At 48.1% G+C, this 17,399-nt stretch overlaps 1 protein-coding gene across 2 annotated transcripts in view; it reads right to left on the bottom strand.

Moving 5' to 3' along the window:
• Positions 1–17,399, bottom strand: part of ITGB3 (integrin subunit beta 3) — a 65,114-nt gene extending 47,715 nt beyond the window's left edge. Inside the window, exon 1 of one of the 2 annotated variants that reach the window (XM_088654998.1) lies at positions 17,348–17,399. Coding sequence is in view for 1 of the 2 variants with exons in the window: in XM_035136081.3 (XP_034991972.1) it covers positions 14,562–14,625 (64 nt within the window). In the remaining variant the exon portion in view is untranslated. Of the gene's footprint in view, positions 1–14,561; positions 14,945–17,347 lie in introns of those variants that run through there. The other variant, XM_035136081.3, reaches the window with a different exon arrangement.

Genomic DNA, 17,399 nt, shown 5'->3' with positions numbered 1-17,399 from the left:
TGCGTTAATTTCTGGTTTTATTTTTAAAGTCCAGATTTTGAATTCAGGCAAAATTTTAAGGTCTCGCCATTTCTCCTCTCGGTAACTGCCCCATTCCCTGTGCTCCTTGAAATTTTACAAGACTAATCTGGGAACATACCTAGGAGATGTTATCTCCCAGAGAATGCACTAAATACTGCTTGCTGAAGGTTTTCGCAGGAGGATTCCAGCATAACCGGAGCCGTGCATTCTTCGGGGAATTATCAGCAATATCTGAACAGCAGCACAGAAAGAAAACCAGTGTATTAACACAGCCAAACTTTCCTTATCTTAGCGATGCCCTTCGCTTGGAAAGACAGCAATTCCGAACTGCTCTACGCATTACGTGGCAGGGAAACCTGTGCTGTACAGTTATTAAGTGCTACTCCAAAATTTGTGGCGTGTGCTAATGTCATCCACATGTCTCAGCTATCAGAAGTTGGGGAAACTTTAATATAGACACTCAAGGGCTCATCCACACTCGTCCTGAGATTCCTAGGCACAAGTCCAAGAGGTCCCCCAAAATATACACCTGGACTTGTTTCCATTAATTTCTACAAGAGACTTTGCGGTTTTTAAAGTCATAATTAGGAAAAATGGTAATAATCCTATATAATAAAGTGCAAGTGTCTCTGCGTCCAGTATTCCGTGTCCCTGGGTTTGCGCTACTGCGCATGTGCCCCACGGACACAGGGATTGGACGCAGAGACTTGACGCACACACGCACGCGCACGCTCTCCCCACCCCTCTGCCTACCGTTTCCCTCGCAGTCCTCAGAAGAATTGCGGCCTTCTCCCGGGCGCCCGCTGGCCAGCTGGGCTCAGCGGAGCGCCTCGACGAAGCGGCGGCCATGGGAGTGGCCAGCCGGGCCCCCCCCCAGGCGCTGCCGCCGCCGAAAAATGCCAAATGTTCTAGCGCCCGTTTAGTAAACGGGCTGAGTGACACTAGTCACATATAAAAGAAACAGTATACAAGTAGTAAATAAGGAGGCCATTTACAGGATAAAGGAAGTCTTTTATTTTTATGTTATGTTTTCTTTGTGTAAGGGGATAGGAGTTTAATTTTGATATGTTTTAATTGTCAGTGGTGGTGGGTTTGTTTGTATGTATGAGTTGTGGATTATGTTGTAAAAATTTTTTAAGTGACTTGCATGAAGGAGACAAATAAAATCCTAGAACTTTCTGAGTTTCCCCACATGTATGCATGTGAACCGCCCTTATTCTGTGAACTGCCTTGAGGACACCCCCCCCCCCACCGAGTATAGGGCAAGATATAAATAAAATAAAATAAAATAAAATGCATCTGAGCGCGCACCCAGCAATTTCTCTAGCACTGATACTCTGCCAAAACAGCTGGCACAAAGGGAAACTGGGGTGCACTCCCATTCAGGGCCAGATTTAGGTTTGATGAGGCCCTAAGTTACTGAAGGTAATGGGGCCCTTTATATGTCCAGCTGTCCTTTGTCAACGACAAATTATCGCTGTTTTTTGTGTTGAATATATGCTATATGGTAATTTACGGACCTAATAGGTATCGAAAGCCATTTCACATGCTGCCATGCAACCAGTCCATGCAGAATGTAGGCACCCTATATATAGAAAGGAGCAAACCAGTGATATTTTAGGGAGCAGGCTAGCGGGGGGGGGCATGAATTACATCAGAGGAGCCTACACAACATAAAACACTGTTGCCGTATGTAGGTTTTATTTTATTAGTTTTTTATCTTATATTTTGGAAATGTACATCCAGGTGTTTTTTTCCTTTAATTTTTTTGGGGCCCCCAAGAGAGTGGGGCCCTAAGCTGTATCTTGTTCAGCTTATACATAAATCCGGGCACTGCTCCCATTGTACAGTGGACTGCGAGTCCATTGGCAGGGATTTGAACCCAGGGCTCCCACCAGGCCCGGCCCTAAGGCAAGGCTAGGTGGCACAAGGTGCCAGGGCGCCAGGGGGGCGCCGTGCTGCTCCGCCCGCGTGGCAGCCGTGCTCAGAAATGGGAGGGGGGCGCCAGAGGGATAGTTTGAGCCAGCTATGCTTAAGATGGCCCTGGCTCCCACATCACCACAGACTCACCATAGGCAAGTGGGCCCTGCTACCTACAATGATTAGGACAACAGGCCTCTTTTAAGGGAGAGGTGGGGCAGAAAGCACTCCGGAGTCTCCGCTAGCCCCTTGTTTATCTCCATAATTGCTTTTCTTCCTTTGTTCATGCACAAACACCCCCTCCTCTAATAACCGCCTTGGTCTGCTGACTCACAGGCTGTGGCTTCTACAGCTCCTACAGGCTGAAGATTACGCAGCTCCCTCAGAAACTGTTGATTAACAGCCCAGAGTTATTATTAACTCCACACTGGCTTGTCTATGGAAGGCTGCCACCCCACTATGTTTCCTTCTGCGTCTGTGGGCTTGCATAAAGATTTCTCACCAGTTTCTGCTAAGGTGCACTCTCCCCGTCTCCTTGTCCATAGCTTAGGAGGTGGCAAATCTGTATGTATGAATAAGTTCTCTTTTACGTTATCAAGAGACACAAAGAACTGGTTGTCGTTGTTGTTTTTTAAGTGACAAATAAAATGTGGGTGTAATATGGGCCATATAGCTACAGAAGCAAAAACAGGAGGCAAAGAGGGAATGGGGGGACAGAGAGATAGCATTGAAGAGGCTTTCGCAAGTTCTATCTTTCTCCAAAACCACAAGGATTATAAACTTGTGGGCATACTGCAATTCACATCCCACCGACGTCAAGGCTGAAAACCTTGCCCATTTATTGCAATGAAGCTAAGCTGACGCTACTCTGGCTGCACACGAGTCACAGAAGTGCCCTTCTCCCCATGAAACGCTAAGCTGCAGTTTCAATAGCACCACCAACCTTTGCAAAGTTTAGAAACTTGTGGGAAGAGAAAAGGAAAGCTGGGAGTCTCCAGAGATTCAGCTTCCACAACAGGGAAGTCTATATGTTCTCAGGCAGGGCCGGCCCTAAGGCAAGGCTGGGTGGTGCAAGGCGCAAGGGTGCCGAAGCGGCACCGCGCTGCTCTGCCTGTGCGCTCAGAAACGGGAGGGGGGCGCCGGAGGGATAGTTCGCGCCACAGCGCCAGCTATGCTTAAGACAGCCCTGTTCTCAGGGACTGGAGATTTCGAATGCAAGCAGCCGGGACCGGCCCGAGACATTTCGGCACCTGAGGCGAACACCAAAATGGGGCACCCACCATATCCACCAGGAAGGAGGAGTGAATGAAGACTGACGCCAGGAACAGGGGGGGGGGGAGATGGATATCAGGATCTGTTTGGGGACCCTGCCGCCTGAGGCAGTCTCCTCACCTGGTCTCATGGTTGGGCCGGCCCTGCAAGCGGCTATAATTATTGCTAGAGTTTGAGGAGCGGCATGAGGGAAATATTTGACAAATAAGGGCAACTTCATATTCCCCTAGCCATTGCATTTAAGGTCCTTACTGCGGTCAGAGATCAGGCTAAACCCAGATGTAGATCCTCTTGCCTCCTTTTCCACTGTGAAAGGACATTTCCAGTCACCTGGTGATAGCGGAAACCCAGAGGAATGATGGTTTTCTGAATCATACCACACCCATTGAGCAGCCCACGTGAAGAACCATCACCAAATCAAGGTTTCTGAGTAACAGTCTGTGATGTGCTGATCATTCATATGTCTGGGTCATAAGGTGTGACTAGGGTTGCCAGACTCAATAGAGGACAGGACTTCTGTGCCTTTAATTGCCCTGCTCTCTTTTGAGCCTGGAAACCTTAAAGAGAAACCAGCAGACCCTTTGCTTGGAAATTAAACAAAGGGTCTGCTGGTTTCTCTTTAAGGTTTCCGGACTCAAGAGAGAGCAGGGCAATTAAAGGCACAGAAGTCCTGTCCTCTATTGAGTCTGGCAACTCTAGGTGTGACTGGCACCAAGTGATGTGAAGCACATTCCGGATACGCCTTTCTTATTCCATGCTTTCTGTCTTTCCAAAAGCTCAATGTTTCGTGTTTTTCCCCTTCGCACCTTTGGCCATACCTAGAATTAGATCTTGTCTTCCTTCCATTGAGCCACCTCTCCTCAACAACAAGAGGAATCTTCCTTGCCCTGCCTTCCTTGATGTTCCTCCGGTGTCACACGACAATCCTCAACTCTGACAACAATGCTAGGAGCTTGCCAAAAAACAACAACCCTCTCTTCCAGCCCTGTCCATCCAAAGTAGACTGCAAGCCCTCTGAGGGCTGAGACGGAATACTTTCCTATGTTTTGTATCATGCCGATGCTAAACAGATTTTAAAAGTAAATAAATAAAAAGAAGTAATCAACTTCTTTAGGCGACTCCTTGTTATCAACGGTAGTACGATAAGGATTCGACTAACAATTGAATATATTTATCACATTCAGATACCCACTCTTCTTTAAAGGAATCCAAGGTGGGTATAAACTCCCCCACTTCACCTTATCCTCTCAACAACCCTGTGAGGTAGGTTAGGTAAGTAAAGCTGTGTTTCATTGACAGGCGCTCACATGCTTTGTACAGAACAGTAACTCCCTCCACAAAGAAAACTAGCCTTTCCCCAGATTATTATTATTATTAGTGTAATTCAGCCCGTTGAGTAAACGGGCGCTAGAACATCCCTTTCTCCTCCTTCCTTCCTCTCCCCCAGCCGCCGACAGGAAGGAGACATCCCGGGGTTCGGAGAAGTGCTTGCGCAGCGCTTCTCCGAACCCCGGGGCCTGTCCTTGCTGGACGCACTCACACACACGCTCTCCCCCCCCCCCGCTGCCAACGCTCAGTCCGGCCGGGAGCGACGGTTGGCGGCTGCAGGGAAACGGTAGGTGGGGGGGTGGGGAGAGTGTGCACGTGTGTGCGTCCAGTCTCTGCGTCCAACCCCTGTGTCTGTGGGGCACATGCGCAGTAGCGCGGACACAGGGACACAGGGACTGGACGCAGAGACACTTGCACTTCATTATATAGGAGGATTACTACTATTATCATCACTATCATACGTCATCAAGAGCATTCAGTCACATGAAATAGTTCCGTTTGTTCCTAGTTCAATCCAAATTTAGACAGAGCTTTCCCTTGTATCCCACCAATCTGCTCATTCCCAGTCCCCCTCCCTTATCAAATTGTTGCAGCAGTGACAGCTCTAGTGAGGCGGCAATACATAGCAAGCAAGGAGAAGGAAAGCATGGAGGCCTCTCCTCTCTAGCCGGGGAAATGTTTCTGCCCCCTCAAAGGCTCTTAACTTGCCTTGATTCAATGTATTGCAGCCTGATCTTGCTGTTATAGTGCAATTCCATCCTGGAAAACGCAACAGAAAGAAAAGAAAGAGAGTAGGAGGGGAATTCTTCTGTGGTTTGGATTTAAACCTGAGTAGGAGAAGAATTTGGGGGTCAACGCTGTGCAATTCCAGCCTCCCTCTGTTTCTCTCTCACACAATCTCTGAGTCATACACACCCCTCTTCTGAGCTGTGGCCTGATAGCGGTCATACATTCAAGTATATTAGCCGTCTTCAGGGTTAGAAATTTACTTTTTTTGTAAACTGCAAGCAGAGGTGGATCCTGCATGCAACACCAGTGTTTAGAGTAAAGGTAAAGGTAAAGGGACCCCTGACCATTCGGTCTAGTCATGACCGACTCTGGGGTTGCGGCGCTCATCTCGCGTTATTGGCCGAGGGAGCCAGCGTACAGCTTCCAGGTCATGATGAAGCCGCTTCTGGCAAACCAGAGCAGCACATGGAGATGCCATTTACCTTCCCGCCAGAGCGGTACCTATTTATCTACTTGCACTTTGACGTGCTTTCGAACTGCTAGGTTGGCAGGAGCTGGGAGCAACAGGAGCTTACCCCGTTGCGGGGATTCGAACCGCCGACCTTCTGATCAGCAAGCCCTAGGCTCTGTGGTTTAACTCACAGCGCCAGCCATGTCCCGCAGTGTGTAATCTGTGTGATTATTTGCAAGTACAGCCTTACAAATAATCACACAGAACAGTGGGGAACATTTGGCCATTCAAACCTCAGCTGTACTTCAATTTCCTGCATCCCTGACCATCGGCGACGTTTGTTGAGGCATATGGGATTTGTAGTCCAGTAACAGAGCCAACTGTTCCCCGTCCCTCATACAGAAGGCTAGAAAACAGTGCTGGGTAGGGAATTCATACAGACTCGGCTAATTCATATTCCAAGATAATTCGCAAGGCAACAAACTCTAAGAAGACTAAGATCACTTGCAAATGACCTGCTTATTCAGCATTCAATAGACAATGTTGCATCAAGCAAGTGCTATTCCAGACTTCCCAAGTGCATTACCTCAACCATTTCCTGCTTGCAAAAAGTCCATTTGGGTGGGTGGAGCGTTATCATGCTGGACCTCCAAATCAACTCTAAGTGCACAACCTGAATTTCCAGGCATGTGACTGAACCTCATCTAAAAAACCAGAGCCCAGAATCGCCCATATGGAAGCATCATGCCTGCAACACAGTTCCTCTGCGCAATTTGTCTTGGATCTGGTTTGCCATGACGCCCCCTTCTCCCTTTGCTGCCCTTTGTTGTGCCTAATACAAAGCACAGCACTGGAATAATAAGACAAGGGAAAACTCAAAGAGATTGTGCCATATGAGCAAATGCATGGCATAGCTGCCAAGTCTCCCATTTTCCCCAGGAAATCCCCGTTTTCCCAGCTGTTCCTAGCTGAAGCGACTTTTGATGCTGCTCTGCCCAATTCCAAAATGGCTGCAGTGTGACTTCTGGCGCAGTGGCCATTTTGGAACTGGGCAAAGCAGCATCAAAAGTCACTGCTGAGCATGCTCCGCCCAGTTCCAAAATGGCGGCAGCGCTACTTCCGGTCTACTATTTCCGGCCCGGTCCCTTATTTCTCTGACAGCCACTTGGCAGGTATGATGCATGGAGGAAACAATAAGTATTCGGAGGAAGAGGTCCAGCTAAATAAACACATGACTGGTCCAAAATAGATGTGGAAAGGCCCCATCCTGATTCAAGCCTCCAGCTCACCGACACATAAAGCACACCCTCCCACATTTCTCCAATGAAAATAGGGGTGTCTTATTCCATAATAATAGTAATACCGTATTGGCCTGAATATAAGCCTCACTTTTTCCCCCCACATTCCGACCGTGAAAAGTTAAAGTGCGGTTTAAATTCACGACCTTACAAAAACGGGCTTTTGCAATATCGCTGCTGAAACAGACATACAGTAAAACAGAACGGGTTTGAGCGCCTGCGGAATTTTAAGGGAGCGGTTTATATTCAGGTATTGTCTCTTTTCCCCCCCCCCCTGAATTTTAAAGGTGCGGTTTATATTCGGGTGCGGCTTATATTCGGGCCAATGCAGTTATGATTATATTATTTACACCCCACCCATCTGACTGGGTTGCCCCAGCCTCTCTGGGCAGCTTCCAACTAATAATAATAATAAAACATTAAGCATTAAAAAAGCTACCCTATACAGGGCTGCCTTCAGATGTCATCTAAAGGTTGTACAATTACCTCCTTGGCTGGGGAGATCGCATCACTCCATATACCCTACAACATTTCTCCGATGGAAATAGAGGTGCCCTAAGGAAAAGTGGTACATTTATCTGAGATAAAATCAGAAGCCTGGGCAGCTTCTGTAAATCCCAGACTGTCCCTGGAAAATAGGGTCACATGGAGGGTCCGATAAAGTAGAGGAGAAGGATTTTACTTACACAGGCAACATACCAGAGATGGGTTCTAAGTCCATCCCCACCACCACACACTCTGCAGTCACTTCCTCCAGCCTCTTCCCTCCATCCCCAGTTCTGATATACTGTATCCTACTTGCTAGATACATGAGCAGGGAAAGGCGCATGAAGAGAGACATGTGCCTGTCGCAGCTAATGTGGCCTCAAGAATCATTTGATAATCTGCCCCACAAACAGCAATCTCAGGTAGTGCGTGCCAATAAAATGGGAGCCAAGAAGGCCCCCAACACCAAGGCATGCAGATTGCAGAGGCACAATACTTTTTTTTTAATAATTCAAAAGTCCCAAACACCCACAAATACAGAACACATGCTTGAGGGCTTCTCACGAGTCCTGAAAGGTTGAGACTCAATCGAGGGGAACCTCACAAATACAGTCGTACCTCGGTTTACGAACCGCTCGGGTTGCGAACAGTTCGGGTTACGAACTCCGCAAACCCGGAAGTGTTTTCGGCGCGTGTGCATGCTGCGCATGTGCAGAAGCGGCGCGCGCGCTTTGCGCATGCGCAGAAGCGGCACTCGGTTTGCGAACTTTTCGGGTTATGAACTGCGACCCCGAACGGATCGCATTCGTAACCCGAGGTACTACTGTATACTAAAGTGAGGAGGACGCAGAAGGGGGAAAGATAATTGGCCTGCTAGAGCTTCTTACAGTTCTTACAGTTTAGGGTAGGGGTCAGCAACCTTTTTAAGCCGTGGACAGTCCCTCAGACCATGTGGTGGGCCGGAATATTTTTTGTTAAAAAAAATGAACGAATTCCTATGCCCCACAAATAACCCAGAGATGCATTTTAATTAAAAGCACACATTCTACTCATGTAAAAACACCAGGCAGGCACCACAAATAACCCAGAGGTGCATTTTAAATGAAAGCACACATTCTACTCATGTAAAAACACCAGGCAGGCCCCACAAATAACCCAGAGATGCATTTTAAATAAAAGGACACATTCTACTCATGTAAAAACACGCCGATTCCTGGACCATCCGCAGGCCGGATTGAGAAGGCGATTGGGCCGCATCCGGCCCACGGGCCTTAGGTTGCCTACCCCTGGTTTAGGGTATCCTGAACAGGAGCATGGCTGACTGACTGATATTCTCAACACAAGCTCTCTTACTAGGAAGCTAGGATATACTGTTATTACAACACATTGTTGTAGATCCCACTTACACCCAAGCACCGATAAAAAGGAATGGAATGTTCTTATTAGCTGAAGTGATCTCCGATGCATGGCACCGTATGTTTCCGTACGCAGCTGTTTGTACAGAAACACAGGGACGTGTGGCCTGTTGATGTTTCTGTAGCTGTTCTTTGACTTTACTTCGTTAGATGGAAGCAAGTGTGCAGGGTGGCTTAAATCTTTTCCCGTGCGCCATACTAATACTAGACTAGATGGACAGCATGACCTAGTACGAGGCAGTTTCCTATTAGGGCCGGCCCTACCGTTGGGCACAGTGTGGCAACCCCTTCAAGGTGGCAGAGACGGGGAAAGGGAGAAGCAGCAAGGAGAAACCGAGTGTGCAACACAGCCTATCCAACTCCTCCTCTCATAAACCGTCCTGGGATCTTCGGATGAAGGGTGGTATACGAATTTCATAAATAATAATAAACAAATAAGTGAGTCTGCCACTCTCAGGTTCAATGGAGGCAGCTAGGGTTGAGTAAGAGGCAACCGCCTGTCCAGTCAGCTGAATTGCAGGAAGCGCCATCTTGTCCTTTGCCTCAGGCAGCAAAATGTCTTGCGTTGGCCCTGAATTCCGTGTTCCCCCTGTTTGTTCCTCATGTTTGTCCACTAAAACAGGGTTGGCTCTGGGTCTGATGGGGCCTGAGGCAAGCTCCCAATGCCTATATGGGACGCAGTGTGTAAAGACCCAAAGAGACCGACCATTTCCAGCTGAATAAATCTGTCGAGCCTCCTATATATGTCTGCTTCCCGTTCTTGGGGTACAACAAAAACTGAAATAATGGGCTAATGCTGCCAATTTCTTCAAACGTCCAATACAATACAAGCAGCATGCAAGGGCACCAGATTCAATCAAGTTTCAATCAAGTATTATTAGTACAAAAATAAAACAATAAGAGAACCATATACAAGTGCTGACACAGAAGCCAAAACCAAACGAACGAAGTGTCGACCTGCTGCCACTTTGCTGACCGCTATATAGCCTCAAAGACCATAAAGACTGGTTTGCCTTTCGGTATTTATTTGTATATGCTATCTGCTTGACGTTTGGTTTTGGCTTCTGTGTCAGCACTTGTATATGGTTCTCTTATTGTTTTCTTTTTGTACTAATAATACTTGATTGAAACTTGATTGAATCTGGTGCCCTTGCGTGCTTTTCCCGTTCTTGGGGGGCATTGGAAATTCCCATCCAGGGAATGAATCTGATTAAGCATAATTTCATGCAACAGTTGAAGCAGCAGCAGGCATGCACATGCAAGGGAGCATGTCGACATTTTAACTGGGCGCCCCACGTCCCTGAAAAGGTTTTATCAGGGCCACTGGGGAATGATTAAAAAAGGCATCTTCCTCCCTCACTGCAGCCTTTCATGTTGCTCATAGCACTAAAGGATTTAAAAACTATGGAACTCACAATTATTATAACTCGCTCTACACGGGGCTGCCCTTGAAGCTGACCCAGAACCTCCAGCATGTGCAGAATGCCGCGGCGAGGCTCCTTACGGGGTCCTTGCGACGGGACCACATTCATCCAGTGCTAGACCAGCTGCACTGGCTCCCGGTGGAGTATAGGGTCAGGTTTAAGGTGCTGGTTTTAACCTTTAAAGCCTTATACCAGGCACCCCCAAACTTTGGCCCTCCAGATGTTTTGGACTACAATCCCATCTTCCCCGACCACTGGTCCTGTTAGCTAGGGATCATGGGAGTTGTAGGCCAAAACATCTGGAGGGCCGCAGTTTGGGGATGCCTGCCCTATACGGCCTAGGACCCTCGTACTTACAGGACTGCCCCCCCTGGTATGCCCCGCAGAGGACCTTACGGCCCGCGAATAATAATATCTTGGAGGTTCTGGGCCCCAAAGAGGTTAAACTGGGCTCAAGCAGGGCCAAGGCCTTTTCGGCTTTGGCCCCAGCATGGTGGAACACTATCGCAGGAGACCAGGGCCCTGCGGGACTTGACATCTTTCCGCAGGGCCTGCAAGACAGAGTTGTTTCACCTGGCCTTTGGTCCGGGCCCAGTTGGAACCCCCTCTATGGGACGCTGTAAGTCAGGCATCCCCAAACTTCGGCCCTCCAGATGTTTTGGACTACAATTCCCATCATGCCTGACCACTGGTCCTCTTAGCTAGGGATCATGGGAGTTGTAGGCCAAAACATCTGGAGGGCCGCAGTTTGGGGATGCCTGCTGTATGTAAGTTATCTCTTTGGCCCTTCTATCGGCTCATGTGGGACCAACATGGATAGCTGGCCCTGATGAATACTTGAGGTTCCTGACCCCTATGGTTGTAATTCGTAGGCAATCATTTAATTTTATCCTGATTCTCATTTTTAAGCTGCATTTTAATCAACTGCTTGTGTTTTAATGTATTTGATATTTGATGTTAGCTGCCCTGAGCCCAGTCTTGGCCAGAGAGTGTGGGGTGTAATTAAAAATTTACTTGCTTGCTTGCTTGCTTACTTATTTCCCCAGGAGGCAGTGAGGTCCACCAGCCTAGATGGTTTTAGAAGAGGACGAGACAAATTCGTGGAGGAGTGGGATACCGATGGCTTGCTAGCCATCATGCCCGTGCTCTGGCTCCACAGTTGGGAGGCAGGAATGCTTCTGAATAAGAAGCTGATGGAAAACACAGGAGGGGAAGGTGCTTTTGTGTTCAAGGCCTGCTTGCGGGTTTCCCAAAGGGATCCGATTGGCCACTGTGAACACAGGATTGCTGGACTAAACATCAGGAACAACTTTCTGATGGTAAGAGCCCATTTGACAGTGGAATGGTCTCCCTCGGGAGGTTGTGGACTCTCCTTCCTTGGAGGATTTTAAGCAGAGGTTGATGGCCATCTGTCATGGATGCTTCTTTAGGTGATAATTCCTGCATTGCAGGGGGTTGGACTAGATGACTCTTGGTGTCCCTTCCAACTCTATGATTATATGAATAGATGGGCCACTGTCCTGGTACAGCACATATCAAGAGTATTTTCTTTTGTAAGCCGCCTTTAAATAAGTGATAAAAAGATGGCCATAAAGAATAAAAGGTGTCACTTGAGGCCCAGGTGGCCTCAGTAGCCCAGAGTGCCTTCCATCAGCTTCAGCTGGTGGCCCTGCTACTCCCCTATCTGGACAGGGATAGCCCAACTACTGTTGTCTATGCTCTGGTAACTTCAAGGTTAGATTACTGCAATGAGTTATACGTAGGGCTGCCTCTGAAGATGGTTCGGAAACTTCAGCTACTGCAGAATTCAGCGGCCAGGTTGCAAGTCGGTTTGAACATATTACACTGATCCTGGTCTGACTGCACTGGCTACCAATTAGTTTCCGGGCCCAATTCAAAGTGCTGGTTTTGACCGACAAAGCCTTAAACGGCTCAGGACCGCAATACCTCAAGGACTGCCTCTTTCCATATGAACCTACCCGGACCTTGAGATAATCTTCTGAGGCCCTCCTTCAAGAGCCTCCTCCTCGAGAGGTCCAGAGGGTGGCAACACAAGAACGGGGCCTTCTCTGCAGTGGCTCCCCGTCTGTGGAATGCTCTCCCCAGGGAGGTCCGCCTGGCGCCTTCATTATACACGTTGAGGCGCCAGGCAAAAACATTCCTTTTTAACCAGGCCTTTGGTTGACCTGATGGCCATCCTATACCCTTTTAAAATGTGGCTCTTTTTTGGGGGGGTGTCTTGTTATTGGGTTATTGGTCTGATTTTGATTTAAAATATTGTGATCTTTTCTGTGAACCACCCTGAGACCTCCAGGTATAGGGCAGTATATAAATTCAACAAACAGTCATTACGAAATGCAATTCTAAGGGTGTTCCCATGCTCGATTCCCACCCACAGACTGTCCTATAATCCACTTTCCTGCCTGCCTAGAAAACACTTCTGTTAACTATTTGCTCAGGTCAAAGGGAATGATTCAAGACTTCCTTTGGGAAGAATTATCAGAATTTGCCAAACCGGTTAACACGCACGTACTCTGCCCAGGACACAACAGGGCTATGGAAATGAAACTACAGGCGTCCTAAGGCTGACGGCCGTGACCCCATCCCTCTGCAAACCTAGAATCAATTCCTGGCCATATTGTATTAGGGAAAGGAGAAGCTCAGCATTTCAGGAGAGGGGCTAGATCTCCGGAGGTAAACCAGTGGCAAGGTCAAGATCTCACAGAGCAATAAAACAAACATAGCTCCAGAAATTACCACAGGAATAGAATGAGATTGAAGTATTTGGCAGGGGTGGAGGCAGTGAGTGGGTGTAAGGAACATCTGGGTGTGAACAGCAAATCCATGTTTCAGCAGGGAACATTCATCCTGTTGGCCGGGAAGATGCATCAAGCTTTCAAGGGCATTGCCCCATGACTTTCTTTATCACAAAAAGTCTTGTCTTTAGGGGGAAGCAGGTTTGTTGTGCAACTTTTCCTACTCATCACCTGTAATTCCGCAACCTCAATTGGCCGGTATGCGGTATCAAAAGCAGAGACAGTCTGGAAGTGTGCCACTAAGCCTGGAGCCACCTTTTATATTGTTTTGAGAAAAGTTTTGAGAAAAGAAGTGGGCACACTGTTCTGCATGAGGATCCTTCCTCTGATATTATGGGATGGAACGGCGGTTGCCTGGATGAGCCTGTGGACTGGCTGCTGAGCCTTGCAAGTTACGACGGGGAGCGTCGAGTCAAGAACCGTCCTTAATAGCTCCAAAGATGGCACGAATCTTTATAGCGCCAAAGGTGCTTCCAGACGGGAGCTTAAGACTGCAAAATGGGGTGACCTTGGGCCAGTCACCATTTCTTAGCTGAACCTACCTCACAGGGTTGTTGTGAGGAGGAGAAACATGTACACTACCTTGAACTTATTGGAAGATAGTTTATGAATGTAATGAATATGTCATAAAATGTACACCCTACTTGATTGGGGGGGGGGAAGGTATCAGATATGGCGAACACCATTGGCAAGTTTTTTAAAAAATTGATTCAAGTCTTGCTCTTTTGCATGTGGGATTTAATCGCATGCCAGCAAGTTCCAGGTTATGCAATTATAGGGCTCCTTCACACTTGCGCTTGCCCTGCAAGTAGAGTCCGAGCTGCAAAAAGCTGCATTTTTAAAATATCAGACTTTTCCACAGTAAGTAAAGTGACAGGGAAACTCAACAGAATAGTGTGGGATAACAATTGTTTGGCACCAACCTCTATAACCTCCCCGCAAACGAATCCGAATGACGGCTCAACAAACAGAAGGAACCTTATTTCTGCAAAAAGGGTAGTAAATCCGGATTAAATTAAATCCTCGCTGGCATTCCAATGCCGCCAAAGTAACTGGGGGGGGGGGGCGTTGAGGAAGCGCGCCTCTAGGAAGAGAACCTATTCCCAACAAATCACTCACGTCGATCCGGATTTGATCCGGAGTTGCAAAGGCTTGCTTTGCTCCAAACAGTGATTCAAAGAAAAGAGTTGAAAATATCACACACAGAGAGAGCTTCCCTGAAGGAAAGTCGCCTTCCAAGTTTCCCTTCTCGGCTTGCAAACGAGTCGCTAAATCCCCCACTAAAACTGGGGGTCTTGCTAGGGAAGGAGATGCGCCAAAAGAGACGGGAGATGCTCGCCAGTGGAAAATCTCGCAGGAGGAGAGAGGCGCCTTTTCTTGCGCGCCGCTAACTCGCTTACCCCAAACCGCGGAGGCGAACAGGATCAGCCCGAAGACGCGGAAAGCGGCGCCCGCTTTGCCCATGTCGGCGGAGCGGGAGGTTTCCGAGCTGGAGAGGAGTTTTGGCTGCTGCTGCTGCGGAGGAAGAGCGAGGAGCGAGCGGGCGCCTCCCCGGACGAGCTGCTGCGACCCCGATGCTGCGTTACGGCTGCGCCGGGGCAGGAGGATCCCACGAGCAGGCGAGAGGAAGCAGCTGTCCGACGGGAGTCAGTGGGGCGAGCGGGTGGGTGGGAGCGCCCCCGCCTTGGCTTGCAGCTCCCTCCTCCTCCTCCTCCCCGGTCCTCCCCTCCCAGGAAGAAGGGCCTTCCCAGCGCCGCGGAGGGAGCGCGCCTTGCCCGCCCCCTCGGGGACTGGCTCTCCATCCGCTCCTCTTCGCCCCGCTCGCCCAGCGATCACCTTCCCCGAATCCCCTGGGCGTTATTTTATATACACACCCAGGGCCGGATTTAGGTGTGATGAGGCCCTAAGCTCCCGAAGGTCATGGGGCCCTTCATATGTCCAGCTGTCCTTTGTCAACGACAAATTGTCGCTGGTTTTTTGTGTTGAGTAGATGCTATATATGGCAATTTATGGACCTAATAGGTGTCTAAAGCCATTGGCACCTAACAAAATATGTATTTTATCAAAGTAATTGTTGAACTGAATATATTAAGTATATTAATAGTGAAAAACAATTAAGAAGATGTCTATTAATAGTCAAATAATTTGTTGTTGTTTAGTCGTTTAGTCGTGTCCGACTCTTCGTGACCCCATGGACCATAGCACGCCAGGCACTCCTGTCTTGCACTGCCTCCCGCAGTTTGGTCAAACTCATGTTCGTAGCTTCGAGAACACTGTCCAACCATCTTGTCCTCTGACGTCCCCTTCTCCTAGTGTCCTCAATCTTTCCCAACATCAGGGTCTTTTCTAGGGAGTCTTCTCTTCTCATGAGGTGGCCAAAGTATTGGAGCCTCAGCTTCACGATCTGTCCTTCCAGGGAGCACTCAGGGCTGATTTCCTTAAGAATGGATAGGTTTGATCTTTTTGCAGTCCATGGGACTCTCAAGAGTCTCCTCCAGCACCACAATTCAAAATAATTATTAAGCTCTAATTTAAAAGGATTTTTTTATTTGTAACCAACTTAATAATGCAAACACATTGGCATTTGGCAATAACTTTCTATGGGAAAGCGCGCCTTGGTTTTGGAACGCTTTGGTTTTGGAACAGACTTCCGGAACGGATTAAGTTTGAGAGCCAAGGTACCACTGTATATAAAAAGGTAAAGGGGCCCCTGACCATCAGGTCCAGTCATGTCCGACTCTGGGGTTGTGGCGCTCATCTCGCTCTATAGGCCGAGGGAGCCGGCGTTTGTCTGCAGACAGCTTCCAGGTCATGTGGCCAGCATGCCAAAGCTGCTTCTGGAGAACCAGAGCAGCGCACGGAAATGCCGTTTACCTTCCCGCCGGAGCGGTCCCTATTTATCTGCTTGCACTTTAATGTGCTTTTGAACTGCTAGGTGGGCAGGAGCTGGGACCGAGCAACGGGAGCTCACCCCATTGCAGGGATTCGAACCGCCGACCTTCTGATCAGCAAGCCCTAGACTCTGTGGTTGGGAGCAGGCTAGCAGGCAGGGCCCATTACTTACGTCATAGGAGCCTACACAACAGAAAACACTCTTGCTGTATGTAGGTTTTATTTTATTTGCTTTTTATCTTATATTTTGGAAATGTACAGTGTTTTTTTCCTTTATTTTTTTGGGGGGGCCCCCAAGAGTGGGGCCCTAAGCTATAGCTTGTTCAGCTTAAATGTAAATCCAGTACTGTACACACAGACAATTTTACTACTTGGAGATACTAGCTCTTCTCCAGCCTCTTTCAAGCTCCTTTTTATGCCCTTTATGAACAAATAAGGGTTTGTGTGTGTGTGTGTGACAAACTAGGTCTTTGCCCCGGGTGACAGAAAGCCTAATTTTGGCCCTGGGACTGGATGACTTTCAGGGGTCCTTTCCAAACTCTATAATTCTATGAATCTACAAAGGAAGGGAGGAAGGAAGGAAGGAAGGAAGGATCTCTCTCACATATAAACATATATGTTGGTTTGCTCCACTTTCTGGTTTAAATGATAGGGCGCTCTGCTTTCTGGACAGGAACCGTAATAAACTTCCCATGTGATTCCTATGTAAATCACAAGCATAGAATCCTAGGGACTATAGTCTTTCTGAGAGCTAAAATCCCCAGCACCCTTAACAAACTACAGTTTCCAGGACTGTTCTTGAAATGTACGGTGTGTGCACAGCAAAAACAGAGACAGTTAACAGAGGAAGACTTCGGGATTCAGATACCAGTTTGATGGCCTTCAGCAAATCCCCCTCTAATCGCAGTTGGGGTCCTCCCGAGTCCCGTCTGTAAAGTGGGCACAATAAGTGGCAAACCTCCTAGGGCTTTTGAGATGAATGAAATTGGGACATTAGATGATATAGATAGATAGATAGATAGATAGATAGATAGATAGATAGATAGATAGATAGATAGATAGATAGACTGTCATCTCAATCAGGCAGACAGAGTCTGCATATGGAAATGGTTTGGTTTTGGCCCATGGATGTGGAAAAGCCTACTGCATCGGGCGGATGAAGAGAATCGGTGGAGCACTCCAAAAGATGCCCACTTGTAGCAGCTGGGCACTCCACAAAGCAGCCTTCGCACAGCTAGAAGCAATTCCAGTGAAAGCTCCCAGCAGCTTCCATGGATCATCAAAAGGTACTCACATCTCTAGAAACATTTCCTGGGTCCTCCTGTCTCTTTGCCACTCCTGTGCTC

The sequence above is a fragment of the Zootoca vivipara genome, chromosome 12, assembly GCF_965207765.1.
Source record: "Zootoca vivipara chromosome 12, rZooViv2.hap1.1, whole genome shotgun sequence".
Classification (NCBI taxonomy): Eukaryota; Metazoa; Chordata; class Lepidosauria; order Squamata; family Lacertidae; genus Zootoca; species Zootoca vivipara.
This window is presented reverse-complemented; position numbering and strand designations above follow the sequence as displayed.